The 14,933-nt window shown below is 39.1% G+C and overlaps 1 protein-coding gene across 5 annotated transcripts in view; it reads left to right on the forward strand.

Annotated features, from left to right (window-relative positions):
- MEGF10 (multiple EGF like domains 10) overlaps positions 1 to 14,933 on the forward strand; it is a 243,698-nt gene that overhangs the window by 158,855 nt on the left and 69,910 nt on the right. For all 5 annotated transcript variants that reach the window (XM_032476627.1, XM_032476626.1, XM_006191456.3 and 2 more), the window contains one exon: positions 6,422 to 6,514. In XM_032476627.1, the coding sequence (XP_032332518.1) occupies positions 6,422 to 6,514 (93 nt within the window). The remainder of the gene's footprint in view (positions 1 to 6,421; positions 6,515 to 14,933) is intronic.

A 14,933-nucleotide genomic window follows, 5' to 3' on the forward strand; every position in this document is an offset into this window, starting at 1 on the left:
AAGGAGATGGGGAATTGCGCTTACCAATGAATCTGTCCCCCTATACTATTTTCAACATGAACACTTCAGTCCAGAAAGAGGGCTGGGGAGTGTAGTTAATTGCTGGTCACACCATTGTCCCTGGTGAAAGTGGTATTCTGTTAATAAGGGTGGAAGGAAGAATAGACGTTAAGTATATAATTAGTGATGTATGCCAAAGACACTGCTAGTAATCACTCTAGTGTACTTGTCCTTGGGCTCCATGAAAGCTCTATCAGGAATGGAAAGAAAGAATTTTAGATTTGGATTAAAAAAATTAAATTTATAAGTGCACATTTCTAGGCTCCTAGTATTTTCTCACTGTCCATGGCTGATTGGCCATCTATGCAAGTCACACATATGGACCACTGGTGGCTTTGGGACAAGAGCCCCTGACCTCATACCATGGGTCATGCAATTTTGGGGATGGGATGGAAAGAGGGTGGAGTATGAGGTAACTGATGTTAGCACCTCTTTCCTGCAACTTTATTCCTGAGGTGTCCACTTCCTCGGCTCATATATTCTCTCTTTCCTGAGACCCTCCTTGATTTGACTCTAGTTGGAACTGATTGTTCCCTTCCTGTGGCTCCCACAGTATTTTTTATGATGACTTTTTTGACAATAATTCACATACCATACAATTCAACCATTTAATGTGCATTATTCAGTGATGTTATATTTTATATTCACAGAGTTGTACAACCAACACACTTTAGATAATAGAATATTTTTCTTTCCTCAGTGAAACCCCTATACCCATTAACCATCACCCCACATTCATCATAAGTCCCTCCCAGCCCTAGACAACTGCTAATATACTTTCTGTCCTTATAGATTTGCCTTTGGACTCTCCATATAAATGGAATTGTTGCATATGGTTCACAGTAATTATTTGTTCATACCTCTGTATTACACCTGTGTCCTGCTCTGCGAATATTGAGTTTGTGGAGGGGGCTTTATTTGATTCCTCTGTAGACTGAGAGTTCCTGATCTGCCATCTTTGTATCCACAGAGGTGCCCAGTAACATGCCTGCTACATCAGTAAATATTAAATTGAAGGAAAAGAGAATTCCCTTCCCTTTTATAAACAAACACGATAGGGTAGGCTGGAATGTAATGTTTGGAAATTTGAAAACAAAATGATTCCTGTCTACAGTGAACATTGTAGTAGCAGAGTCTAATTTTTGTAAAGATTTTGCATATAATTGGCCTCAAACAGAAGTAAGGAGTGGATAAAGTTTATCTTGAAAGTTAACTTTCTGCTTTCTCTCTCTTCCTCAGTTGAATCTTCTAACTTCTGACTCCCAGCCATCTAGTGCACCTGAACCAACACAGCCTCTACCATCCTTTTCACCCCTGCATCCCCACCTCCATTCACACTCATTGAAAGTTTTGGTCCACTGGGATTCAGGCACCTGAATTCTCTCCTACTTCTGCCTCTAATGCCAGCTGTGAATATTAGGAAAATCATTGCATTTTCCTAGTCTCCGTTTTCTTGTCTGAAAAAAGCAGGAATGATGTTCGGTTAAAAAAAAAAATGTGATTTGTGCCCTTTATTCATAACACCAAAATAAAAGCAAAATTCTGAGGAAAGATAGATTAGCTGGAAGGTTTGTGTTTTTACTGGACACTTATTTTCAAGAGACACTTTGATCATGGAAACATTTTTCAAATTAACTTAAATGAATTGATTATATTATATCCTTTAGGACAACAGTGGGTACTATTTAGAGATGTAATTGGTTTAAAGGAGTCTTTAGTCTGCCTACTTTTAACATTTACCTTTTTGCCATACCCTAGGTGTAAATCCAAAGGGAAATTATATGAGGCTCTCAGTTTTAAAGCTAAGTATTTACAAGGGAATGGAATGAGGTCCAGTCACTGGTAGTGGGGTTTAAATGGATTTAGGAACTAAGGCTGAAACAGGAGCCTAATTAGAGAAGATTCCAGGGTCATCAGGTCAGCCCTCACCTGTCCATCAGGCAGACAGGCTGTCCAGTGCTTTAACATCAAAGACGTGGCATGTTCTTCTCATTACTGTCTCTTGCCCGCCCTCCACACCCCAGTTCTCGAGGGAGAAGATGCCTTGGCTGCTCCTTGCAACTTGATGTGTCTGCAGCAGTGTACCAAGTATGCGTCCACATATTTAGCTTATATCTGGCCTCTATAAAAGATTACTGAAAACTCAGAATATGATATTTAATGATTTTCTTAAAAGAGATGTGTGAAAAGTAATCATATTGAATAGATTGTCTTTACTAGTATTTTCCTAGTTTTAATTGCCTTTTTTAAAATAAGAAAAGACATGGATAGGGAATAAAATGACAGTTTCTACTGATGAGAAAGTCATACTTATGATGGATCTTTTGTGCTTGTCCTTGAAATCTAAGCTGCTGAACATTTGCTAAGGGGGACCTCTGTCCCCTTTCTTCTTTTCCAGCTGACTTTGGAATTTTCTCTACAACAAATTGATGTCTTTTACCCACCTTGGTTTCTCACATGGAGTTTGTTAGTCATGAAAGTTAGACACCCAGAGTTGGTGGCATTTGAGGCTGAAAGAGGGAAGATGGGGTAGGGAAGGATCTAGCTCTGCCATTTTCCCAGAGGGAGGGTCTGTGTTTGTCACCACATGTCCCATGGTTAGTGTGCCAGCAACTGGGTGAGTTGGGACATCGGAAACAGAGTGTTTTCTAGCTTGCACTCTTCTCCTCTGTTGTCTCCCTTTGCTCCCGCTGGCCTTGTGGGTACTTGGTGAGAGCTGTTGCTACATGGGGAGAGTCCAGAGCCACAGGAGAGAGCAATGGATGGACCTGGCACTTGTGTTGCCATCTAATGCCAGGTGACAGTTCTGCACCACGGCAGTAGAATTTTGTGTTCTTTACTTTGAGTACCCATACCAACAACATTTTCCATTATTTAGATCATTATTTGACTTTAGGCTTCAGTGCTTAGAGGTGATCCTTTGACTCTAGCTTTAATTAAGAAAAAAAATCATTAGAAAAGCAGATTGCCCCTTTCAATTCCTAATTAACTTACTAATTTGTTTTCTGCTAACTATCTATTTACATTTTGCTTCAGACTTTAGCCAAATGTTATTTCAAGAAAATAATAAATGTAATCTATACTTTATAAATTCTTCGTAAAAATAATTCTTCATAAAAATAATCTAGATTTTAAAAATTACATCATGGGATTTTTCCCATTTATTATAATTGACTGGATTTCTGAGTGTTCTTTTCATAGAACACAAAGTTTGCATCATCAGGAATCAAACATGAGAACATTCGTATAATTATTCAGTAATCTCAAAGCATTGTGAAGCAGATCTCCTTTGAGTTTTTACACGTAGAAATACACTTAATATCGTTTTTTGGAATCAACAAAACAAGAATCACAAAAAACAATCAACTGGGATCCAAGCACATGCAATTCTGATTCATAACCTTCTGGGACACGGGCTTAACTTAAATCATGCATTTCTTTATCCATTTTAGTAAAGGTCATCTTGATATTGGAGGTAAGGTGCTAGACCTGTTTGTTCAATCTTACCTTTTTTCTGGTTGATTCAGGTGGGTACAGGGGAAATCGTTTGGGATCACTCAGGGGCTAAGAGCTAACACAACTACAGCTAAATTCAAAGTTTAATCTGTAGCCTGTATGGTGACTATGCATAGCAAAGAAGTAGTTTGGGGGAGAGAAAGATGAGTGGTAAAAGAAAGTGAAGGGGAAGATAAGGAGTGAAAAAAATGAAAGGAGAGAGGAAAAGAAGAGTGACAAATTAAGACCAGCCCATTGAACCACCCACCCAAACTCAACTCTCCTGGCCACCCCAACCCAGCAGGTATGAAATCCCAGGTTGCTGTCTTCCAACCCAGTGTCTCGGGAACCCAGGGAGTTTCAAATTTTCAAATGGTGGAATTGACTTTTCCATCAAATTATATTTTATATAGGTGCCCAAGATATCAAAGCAAAATATTATTTTATTAATATAAATTTACCTTATACCTTAACATTTATAACATTTCCTTAGTATAAAGTGATGGATGAGAACAAGAATATTTTAAATAAACACAAAAATTTACCATTTGAGAATATGGGTGACACTTCTTTTCCTCAAAAGAAGTGTTTTCACCATATACAATTTCTGTGTTTTCTTCTAAATGCACAGTATCAGAAAATTCTTGTTTCTTATTAAAGACAAATAGTATCTGATTTTTTAAACTTCTTAAATATACAAACCAAATTTTTAATAGTTTTAGTGTCTTAAAGAAGGTGAAATTGGGAATTCGGGGTCTGAACGCTGATCACTAACAGCATGTTGGGAACACATATACCATCAATACCTAAGACAAGTTAGACCAAGCACTCTCCTGTCCACGTCTTTACAGTCGGTGCCAGCTCTCTGTGAGATGGGAGTGTCCTGGGTGCAAGTGGTACCAGATAACATAGTGTGGTACAGCGTCCAGAGCATGCCCTGCACAATTAGACCTGAGCCTTCCATGGCATTAAATTGACACTTGCATGCTCCACTTAAGGTATTTTGCTGGTTTGTATGTGCCTACATAAATTTTAAAGCAATAACAGTACAGAGCTATGACTCTAAAAATGAACAACACATCTACAATGTCAGGCATGCATAGAGATGGCAGGAGGCACAGACCCCTGAGGTTGGCACTATCAACTTAACCTGGCAGCATAAGTCAACATGTTGTAGGGCAGTGTGTTCATATGTTACAGGCAGATTTTGTTTTTAATTACAATTACATATGTAATTGTCTTTATCAAATATTATGAAGTTGCTAAGAATCTCCTTGGAACTCTGTTGTCAAAATCTCTAGCTCACCTGGCCCGGCACCCGTCACCAAATTGCCTGGGTACTAAAGAATTATTCTGGTAACAACAGAAAATGAACCTCTTCCCGAAATTTAAGTCACTTTATTCTGTTGTGATGTCCTCTGCCTGGTGGTTTCTTGAAACAAATTTCTATCTTTCATTAGAGTATTCCAGTTAATTCTCAGAGTAAAGTCTTGACACCTTAGTTTGGATTTCAAAGTGTCTCCCTCTCTTCTGAAGCTATTGCTCCAAACACTGCACCCAAAAAGATCTTCTCATTTCCATTTGCTTTTCTTTCTACTTCTTGCTTTTGCTTTCTCTTCATCTAAGATGCCTTTCTCTTATGTCTTTTATGTCTAAATCTTTTTGATAAAAACCTTAGAAGTGATTATCACTTTTGGCCCAGCAATATATATTTATATATTATATAAATGTGTACACAATTTAGACAATATATATTTATATACTATATAAATGTGTACACAATTTAGACTATACACACATATAAATATCACAGAAGAATATTTAATGGCATAGAAAAATTTTTTTCCTATTCAATTAAGTGGAAAGGCAAATTGAAAAACATTTTTCTTCCTCAAGAAAAAGAAACAGGTATATTTTGCTTATTGGCATTTTATATTTGGACAGTAGACCTGTTTTGCTTCTGTAATAAGACACGAATTTATAAAACTTACCTCTAAAGCATAGGATAGCTTATCCTATCCTTAAATAAAATTTTAGAAAACCTGAAAATCCAAACTCTTCCAATATGTTCTCACAGTTACTCATATATCCAGGTATTTTAAAGAAGGTTTAACCAACACGAGTGACATTAAGGTTGAGAGTAATGTTGATGTTCAGCATAGCATATTTATGATGTCTCTTTTTGTGAGCTCACTGAACTTTGCTTTGGAAATCATCAGACTACCCATCTGCTCATGTTTGCAATGATACTCCTTATCTTCACGGGTTGGGTCACACCTATGATGTTCATTAATGAAAGAGGAATTGAGTTTTACTGTTTTCTAAAGACCTGGGTGACATTTTTCGAATATTCTCCTCAATAGAAAAAGGGCATCTAATTCTGCTGTGTCATAGTTGTGAATAATATGCGCACAAAGACATTTGACTACTGTTTCAAGTGAAGGTATTATGTAAAGGGAGTGCCTCTTGGTCTACTCTGTTGCTCTGGAGTCCTGAGATCTTGCTTTGTGATTTGTTTCTGCATCCACATATGCTCCTCCTGAAACAAAAAGGATATATTTGGTAGTCATTGATAATTTTTTGAAATGGATTAGGCAATTTTCCTTGAAACTTCTTTCCTAATTTAGCATGAAGTAGAATTAAATAGTAGAAATGAAGGAATTTACTTGGCGATATCAAAATAAGAAGGGGAATTGTTTGGTTACACAGAGGACTGTAAGAGGGCTGAGGAATGGATTGAAGAAAATTATCAAGCATGCATGTTGTTTTTAAGTGATACTTGAGACTGAGATGTGAAACAGCTGTGTTGTTGGGGTTTTTTTCTTGTGCCAACTTTCCTTGTTTGATTGATTTTTCTCTCTGACAGCCCACTGTGCTGATAAATGTGTCCATGGTCGCTGCATTGCTCCAAACACCTGTCAGTGTGAGCCTGGCTGGGGTGGGACCAACTGCTCCAGTGGTAAGTTTCCACCTGCTGCTGTCTGTCTCAGGATGTTTTTTGCTGTATGGGCCCCTTGTCTGCAGACTACATGAGCCACGGGTTTACCTCTTTAGCCCGACGTAGAACATGGTGTAGTTTCCCAATCCAACTCACAAATACAGTTTCTTTTAAATCTGTGCATGTGTTATGCACAGAACTGTTACTAATAGAGTATAAAGAAAGATGCTTAGAAAGAAGGAGATTTCAATAATCTGATTCTGATACTTCTGTGAATATGAATGCATTTTCCAGAGTAGGGTCCAGAATTTAAGACTCCTTAGTTCAGTAAGGCAGTTGCAGTAATATAGCCACTGTATTCTAACATTTGTTTTTACTTGTTTATTTATCTAACATATTTTCTTGGTGAGAAAAATTTACCACTTGTTGGTTTTAAAGCAGAAGTAAAACTGATATTTTCAGTACTTAACATACTTATTTATCTCTGAATTCTGAGGTGCAAATAAGTACTTGCTCAGGTAACTGGGGAGAATTATTTGTAATAAATGGTAAAATCATAAACATTTTGATATTAAATCAGTTCATAATATAGTGTATCATTTGTCTCTATTATGTTAGAATTATAATTCTAAGATGCTGGTATTTTGGACTATAAGCAGGTTGCTCTTAAAATCCTATATTCATTATTATGAGGATTAAATGATGGAATGTCATATAATACAGTTGCTTTTGTAAATTTCACAGTTAAAATGTAGGTTTGCTGCGTGTGTGATTGTGTACTCTTCCTGTTCCTTTATACTTCATTTTGCCTTGAAAAAAAAATGTGAGAAGGAATTGAAGTGCAACTAAATTGTAATGCATGAAACGTTAACACTAAGAGAAAGGAAGTGTTACTTTTAAAAATGAGCAGGCTCTCATGACGACACAAATTTGTCCTCGTGGCTACCAAACAATTTTCTGAAACTAGTTCAAAAGTACCAGCCTAGATGAGCTCGTTTTAGGAATTTTTACTCACTTCCATTTTGACTGGGGAGATGACTCTATCTTGTGAGAACTGCTTGTTTTAGACTTGTGATCTCTTGGCTGTCTCTAAAACAGCATCTCCAGGGGAAGTCCTTGTGCTGTCAGTGTACAGAACACTGCATGTGAAAGAGCCTTTTTATTATGTCTTGAACAGAGAGTGCTTGTGTGTGCGTGCGTGCGTGTGTGTGTGTTTGTATGTGTGTCTTTCTGCCCCTGACAGGCTTCCCATTGCAATGGGTAACTGTCTTTCAGGGTTTTGTTTTCCTTCTGTTGGAGATCAGGAGGAAAGTGGGCATTTTGTTCACATGCTGTTGGGGCACAGTGTTTGGGATGTGGGACCTGGCTCATGTCCACTTTTCTAGCCGAGCGACCTCAAGTGGGATGTTGTTTTCGTTGACTTTTCCAGCTTAAAGAACAGTTGTGCCTACACATTTGGAAGAAAAAGTATTATTATATATATAATAGAATATATAAAAATATTTTAAATAATATTAAATACTATTATATAAACCAGTAGGAAAGAGAAGAATGGATATATTTCTTCATTTGAGAAATGAGTTTGTTAGTAATTTCAGGGTGAGAATGCTGTGGAATAATTTTAGTTGTTATCATACTTTGTCCCCTAAGAGCTGCAGCCTACCTGAAACTAAGGGATTAGACTAAAGAATGTGTGAACAAAATGAAAGTGTACATAGGTTTTTGAACTGACTGAGGCCATCTAGAAAATAAACTGTTCTTTATTTTGGAGTTGACTGACTTTTGAATGAAGCCTCTAGAATTCTGATAATACATATTCTTTTAATCCCAGAAGATGATATTAAGGCAACTTTTAGTTTATAATGAACAGAAGCATAAATAAACATGGACAGATATCTGAAGTCTTTAAAGATATTCTAAGGAAACACTTCTGACTCCTTTTTTAAAGCACGTAGGAAAATGCTATTCTGAGCCAGAGCACTGTGTTTTGTTTCCTGGAGTTTGTCTGCAGCAGTTACTCTAATATCACTCATTAGGAGCAGATAATTCTTGAAGCAACTGCACACCCTAGTAATCTACTAAGTAGCAGAGTTAAAATGGCCGAATTCCCAAGGATTCTATCTCCATATCCCTTCCTCTCTGGTTATTGTTATGCATATATTTGAGCATGTATGTTAGATCCAGAAAACAATTTTTTTTTTTTTTTTTTAGCTAGACCAGTTCCTTGTATTAGTCCAGGTCCAATCAGTAGACAAACTGCAATAATTTTTTTGAGTAAACCTTTTATTTTTGAAAAATTTTAGATTTATAGAAAAAGTTGCAAAAAGAGTAGAGAATTTCCACCTACCTGCACCCAGTTTTCTCCTTGATAACATCTTAAGTCACCATTGGCTTGTCAAAACTGAGACACTAACATTAATATGCTACCAGTTAGTTCAATAAACTCTAGACTTTATTTGGATTTCATTATTTTTTCCATTAATGTCCTCCTTCGGTTCCAGGATCCAGTCCTGGGCACTACACTGCATTGTCATGTCTCCCCAATCTCCTCTGGTCTGTGACGATTCTGAGTCTTTGTTTTTCATGACCATGACAATCCTGAAGAGAACTGGCTAGGTATCCTGTAGAATGTCCCCCAGTCTGTTTTCCTCATGACTAGACTAGGTCACAGGTTTTGAAAAGAACACTGCAGATTTGGAGTGCCCATCTCTTAACATCATGTTGGGAGTATGATGACATTCCCATGATGTCACTGATGATGCCATCACTTGGTTAACCTTCATCATTGGTGATGTATAGTGTTTACCATATTTCTCCACATAAAGTTACTATTTTTCCCTTTCCTTTTTCTGTTCTCTGGAAACAAGCCACTAAATTTAGCCTACTGGGATTAAGGGATTAAGCTCCATGTCTTTGAGAGGAGGAATATCTGTGTATGTTATTTGGAACTCTTCTGCAGGGAAGATTTATTTATTCTCCCCAATTTAATCAATCATTTGTATAATTTGGATACATGACATTTTGGGTTCTTAGTCAACATTATATTATTTTGTTGCTTAAATTGTTCTATCTTTGGCAGTTAGGAGTTCTGGTAGGTGGCTTCTGCATCCTTTTGACATGCCTCCATCATTTTGTTTGGTTGTTTTGTTTGGCCTTTTGAGCACTTCCTTACTTTCTGCCACTGTAGGATACTCCAATCTCACTTTGTGTTCTTCCTGCCTCAGTACTAGAATGAGCCATTGAAGAATGGTATTTAGAAACCAAGCTTTGGGTGTTGGGTATGCTCATTGCTCCTGGAACACATAGTAACTTGAACAGGGGAAGTTTGTTAAAAAGAATTAATAATAGGGGGTTGCTGTAGAGATTGGCTAGTAAGAAGTAGATAACACTCAAAGGAATACAGTAATAGCAGATATAAGGAGCATCCACTACTCCTAGGGCTGAGGTAGAACACCCAAAGAGGAAGTCCTAGGGGTGTGATGCAGACTTGCTGGAGCACAGCCACAGCTCACTGAATGGCAGAGAGGCTGCCATGGTACCCTTAGCGGAGCTGGCTGGAAATCTCTCTGGAACTTGCTAGAAATCTGTTCTATAGGATGCTTGGGAAAGCTGTCCTGGAGAAGTGTCTTAGCAGAAGCACTCTGTTACCAAAGCCCAAGGGGGATGTCAGGGGAAGTTGTGGGGTGATGGGTGCTGCCAGCCACAGTGCACTGTGGGAGCTGGATGCTGGAGAAGCCACTCCCACTGTGCTTACAAGGCAGGAGCTGGTGCTGGAGAAGCCTGTGCACTGTGGAAGTCAGGTGAGCTAGCATACCAGAACCATGATAGGAAACACCTTTCTCCTGCAGGGTGTCTCCAGCACCCTGTGGAAAGTGCTTAATGGCCAGCCAGCTGGCAGGGGAAGAGTATTTAAAGGGCCCATACCCATTTCTGGAGATACAAGTGAAGGATAAATTTAGCCCTGAGAGGCTATAAAATGTTAAAAGGTCCACTCCTCTGTGCACCTTTCTACACACATTTGAATTCTTGTACACCAACGAAACAACTCTACAGTTCCACCTAATAGGATACATACAGCCAGCTATCTTCAGATGTTCTCACTCTTTTCCCAAAATAAGGAGATGCTAGTCCCAACAGTCATTTTATCTATTGCTGGTTATATATATTTTTTCCTGAAATTCAGATGAAGTTCCACTGAATATTTTGTTACCTTAAGTTATCTTCAAACAACTTGTATCTAAAATAAATAAAAATGCAAAGAAAGAGGAGAAAAAAGAAAATAGCTTCTACAAATACACACATATATGTAACAAGCAAATAGAAAATGTTAAAAACTACTAGAAGCTTCTTTTCTGTGATGAGTCGCAGGCTGTCCTTGCATACGTGGCCTCCTTCTAAGCTCCATTCCATATTTCTCCCTCGCAGCCCAAACCTCAGCTGCTTGGGGTTCTTTACCTGGAGGCACGACTCAAAAACTCCATTCATGAAGGATCTGAATTCCCAGTGTTCCTGCTTTTTTTTGGTTATTGACACTTTTCATTAACCTTCTTTACTAGGTGTGGAAAATAAGAGGTGTCCCACAGAATCCCTTGAGTTCCAGACAGAGTTCTGCTTTTTCCTATTATGTAACAGCAGCCCAGTTTCCCCTTGATTACCAGGATCAATTATTCTAGCTAGAAGAGTAACTCCTTTTATTTACATTTTGAGTCTAAAATGGCCAAATGCAGTATATATAAAAATAGATTTAAAAAAGTTCCTGAACTATGTTCAATATCTTGTAATAACCTTTAATGAAAAAGGCTATGAAAATGAATATATGTCTGTGCTATACACCCAAAATTGACACATTGTAACTGATAGTACTTCAATAAAGTAAAATAAAATGGCCAAATGGCAATAAATTGATAACTGTCATACACAGCTCTCTTTCTGTATTTTTTTTCCTTCCCAGTATACGAGGGAGATTAAGAGACTGACAGGTCTCTTCACAATGACAGGTTTACAAGGCTTTCCTTGGAGACATAGCATGACTGTTGACCTTGTCTGTGGACAGAAGGATTTCTGTATGTGGTGACTGTATAGTCAGTGTTCCTGGGTCTCAATGTATTCTCTGTATTTTGAAAAACCAAGTTATGTCAGTGAACAAAGTTTGTTTGCTTGGAGTGAAATCATGATTTATTTGACTGGATTCAGGCATATTGCTTCTTTTTAAATTTGATTAAATGATTTTTTTTAAAAGCACATACATATTTTACTTTTATTGGCTTCCTAATGTATCCCCTGGCCTGTATGAATTAATCTATGTTGCCTCCATCTCTTTCCTCCTCTTTCCTGTTCTCTCTCTGTTCCTCTCCGCCATCAATATCTCTTGCCTATTCATCAATCCTGTATTTCTCTTCGTCCCTCACTGGATGATAAACAGCTCCTGGAGGGCAGGGGCTGTGTATTATTAATCTCCTTAGCCTTCACTGTGCTTGGCATGCAGATGGAGCACAGTCAATGTTTGTTTCATTTAATGAGATTGAACGTATGTTTCTGAGAAGGTCATTCATGTGTTCATGATGGGAACTTTCATTACTGTGTGCAAGGAACCATACTGGGTGCTGTGGATAGAGAAACAAATGAGGGACAGTTGCTGGGCTCACAGAGCTCACGGCCTGGAGAAAAGTAGACAGAAGTGTAAATATCTCATCCTGAGGAAAAGAACAGCTTCAGAAGAAGAGGTGGATTGAAGATGCTAGAAATGGTGTTGAGTAAAGTAATGAGAGGATTTTCTGGGTGGACTAGAGAGAAGGGTCTAATGTATGCTGGGGACAGAAAGCAGACTTCTTGGGGTGAGGGGTAATGAAAAGACGCTCAAAGATAAACTCGTCTTCCGGAAACTTATCTGGGACATCAACAAGGAGGAGCAAAGAGATAGGGATTCAGTAAACGACAAGTGTAGGCTCAAAAGAAAGTTTTGCATTTGCTTGTTTGCTTTTGTTTGTGTTTTAAGGTGAAAGAGGCTGGGAGGATGGTGAAAGAAAAGAGGGAGAGTCTGGAGATTCAATTGAGAGGTCATTTAATTGAGGGGCCATGGCTCCTGAGAAGACAGAAGGGCTCCTGACACTGATGGAGGGATTAGCAAGAAGTACTTCCCATTCCCAGTAGTTGCGTTTCCATAGGTTTGTGGGCTCAGGAGCTGGCAGGCAGTGGGCAGGAGGACCTGGGGGAGTTCATATTTGATGACCTTTCTTCTCTTGGTGAACTGAAGAAGAGATAATCTGTCGGTACTAAGGGGAGCAGAGGCTGCGCACGTTGATGATGATGATGATGACGGTAATAGTGCTCCTTTATCAAGTGCTTAATCTGTGCCTAGCATCATTGTCAGGGCTTCAAAGCAAAAGCCTCATTTAATACTCAAAACAGATGAGATGCTTACAATTCTTGTTCCTATTTTATAGATGAGGAAGTGGAGGCATCGAAAAATTAAGTGTGCTGCCCAAGTCTATACATCTGGTAAATGGTGGAGCCCAGCTCTCATCTCATTCAGAGCCAGTAATTTTAACCACAAGTGTATGGTGCCTCCTGAGGTTGGAAAGGAGGTTTAGTGAAAGTGACAAGAGCAAGTGACAAGGAGGGGAATGAGAGCAGGAGGCAGGGCTGACCCCAGCAGACAGATATTAAAAGAAAGTCCCTGAGAGATACTGAGGGCACACTAACATGTCATTTAAAATGACACCAATTTGGTAGGATGCATTTGTAATTCGTAATTTCCTCATTTGCAGTGTTCAGGTTGTGGGATCAGATTATATTTACGGTTCTTTACAACCCTATGATTCTGTATGTGATTTACTCTAGTAAATAAGTGTCTGCAATCCCTGAGACCTTTCTTTGTTTTGGAAACCCTTTAAACCTTTTATATGAGTAGCAGTCACACATTTGTCCTCTCAACCCATATAATTCTATTTATGGTTTTCAAAAGGTCTGCAGAGAACTTTGTTTTTCCTCTGGCTATAGGGTACATTCAGAGCACATGGAGAGTCCTAAATCAGCCAGCTGCCAGCAGATAGTTTTCAAATGCCTCTGTTCCCCGGGCTTTTGACATTAGTACCAAGTAGAGGCAAAAAATGAAAATTAATTTTGGTCTGGAAAATCCAAACTGGAGTTTATTTAGTCACCAATAGCATTTCTGGGTAAATGTACTTGGCAAGAGTGAAAACATACCCAGGAGGCAGGACCAGCTCACAGATATTTCAGATATAGCATTAGGAACACCAATAACCTTTTATATAAAGCAGACTCACTGTGCTGCTTGGAGTAAGTAATAAGAGTTTGCCTGCAGGATATTCGAATGGGCGAATCCATTTGAAGGATATTACAAGTCAGAAATTGTAAGGCACAAAAAGCTGACTTGTTCGCCAGCAAGGTCTGCTGTAAATGTCTATTGACTGGATACAATAGAGGATCGATGTTGTCTGGGGAGAGGAGGTGCTGGAGCCCAGTCCTCACGGCAAGTCGTTAACACGCCCATCGTGCTGTCAGGATGACTTTAGAAATCAGGTTGATGGGGCAGCAAGAATAAGAGTGGATCATTTGGGTTCACTGGCATGGGGGCAGGACACTGATGGTAGGTGGGCAGGATTGAGCTTGGAATGAATGGTCCGTCAGAACTGCCCAAAGCCACTTTCACCGATGGACTGCCCAAATATTCTGATAGAGGTCACACAGAGAAACTGCTGATTATGCCTTTGTGAAGGAGTCTGAAACCTGGGCTGTTGCTGGTTACACTCCGGAGGGGCAGACCTTCTCCTCCACCCCTACCTACCTCCCTGTTGGAACTGAATCACAGCAGTCCTATCGGCTCTCCTTTCTGTGCTGTTTCTGGGCCTCTCTTTCCTCATGCTTAGAAGAGCGGAGAAGAGTATCTACTTCACGTGCTTGTGGAGATTAAATGACGAAATACCTTTTGGGCCCTCAGCACTGTGCTTGGCGGCATGATAATGGCTGAGTGAAAGGTGCTTACTTAACATTTCCCATGTGACAAATGTGCCTTCCACCAGACTTCCCCGCATCAGTCCGGTCTCTGGACTGGATAACGGATGGAGCGGCTGTTTGTGGACATCTTGTTGCATCCTGCAGGCCACACCCTCCTTGAGCTGGAGTCTCTCATTGTCCACAGTGGCTTGCTAGGAGGCTTCCCAGACAGAACCCCAGTAGAGTTTTTTGCATTATTCCCATCCTCTGACCCTGAATGTCCTTACCAGATGAGTTCATGTCTGGTATATATTGCTTCAGGCATAGTGAGAACATTATAGATGTTTATGTTACTCCTGCTCGTTGGTTCATTTGCCATGGCTGGAAAGACAGCACTGGGCTGTCATTTTATTTGACTCCACTCCACATCACTCATTGATTTTTTTTTTTCCTTTTTTTTTTTTTTAACTTTGTGTAATCTCCC

This window comes from Camelus ferus, chromosome 3 (assembly GCF_009834535.1).
Source record: "Camelus ferus isolate YT-003-E chromosome 3, BCGSAC_Cfer_1.0, whole genome shotgun sequence".
NCBI classification, from domain to species: Eukaryota; Metazoa; Chordata; class Mammalia; order Artiodactyla; family Camelidae; genus Camelus; species Camelus ferus.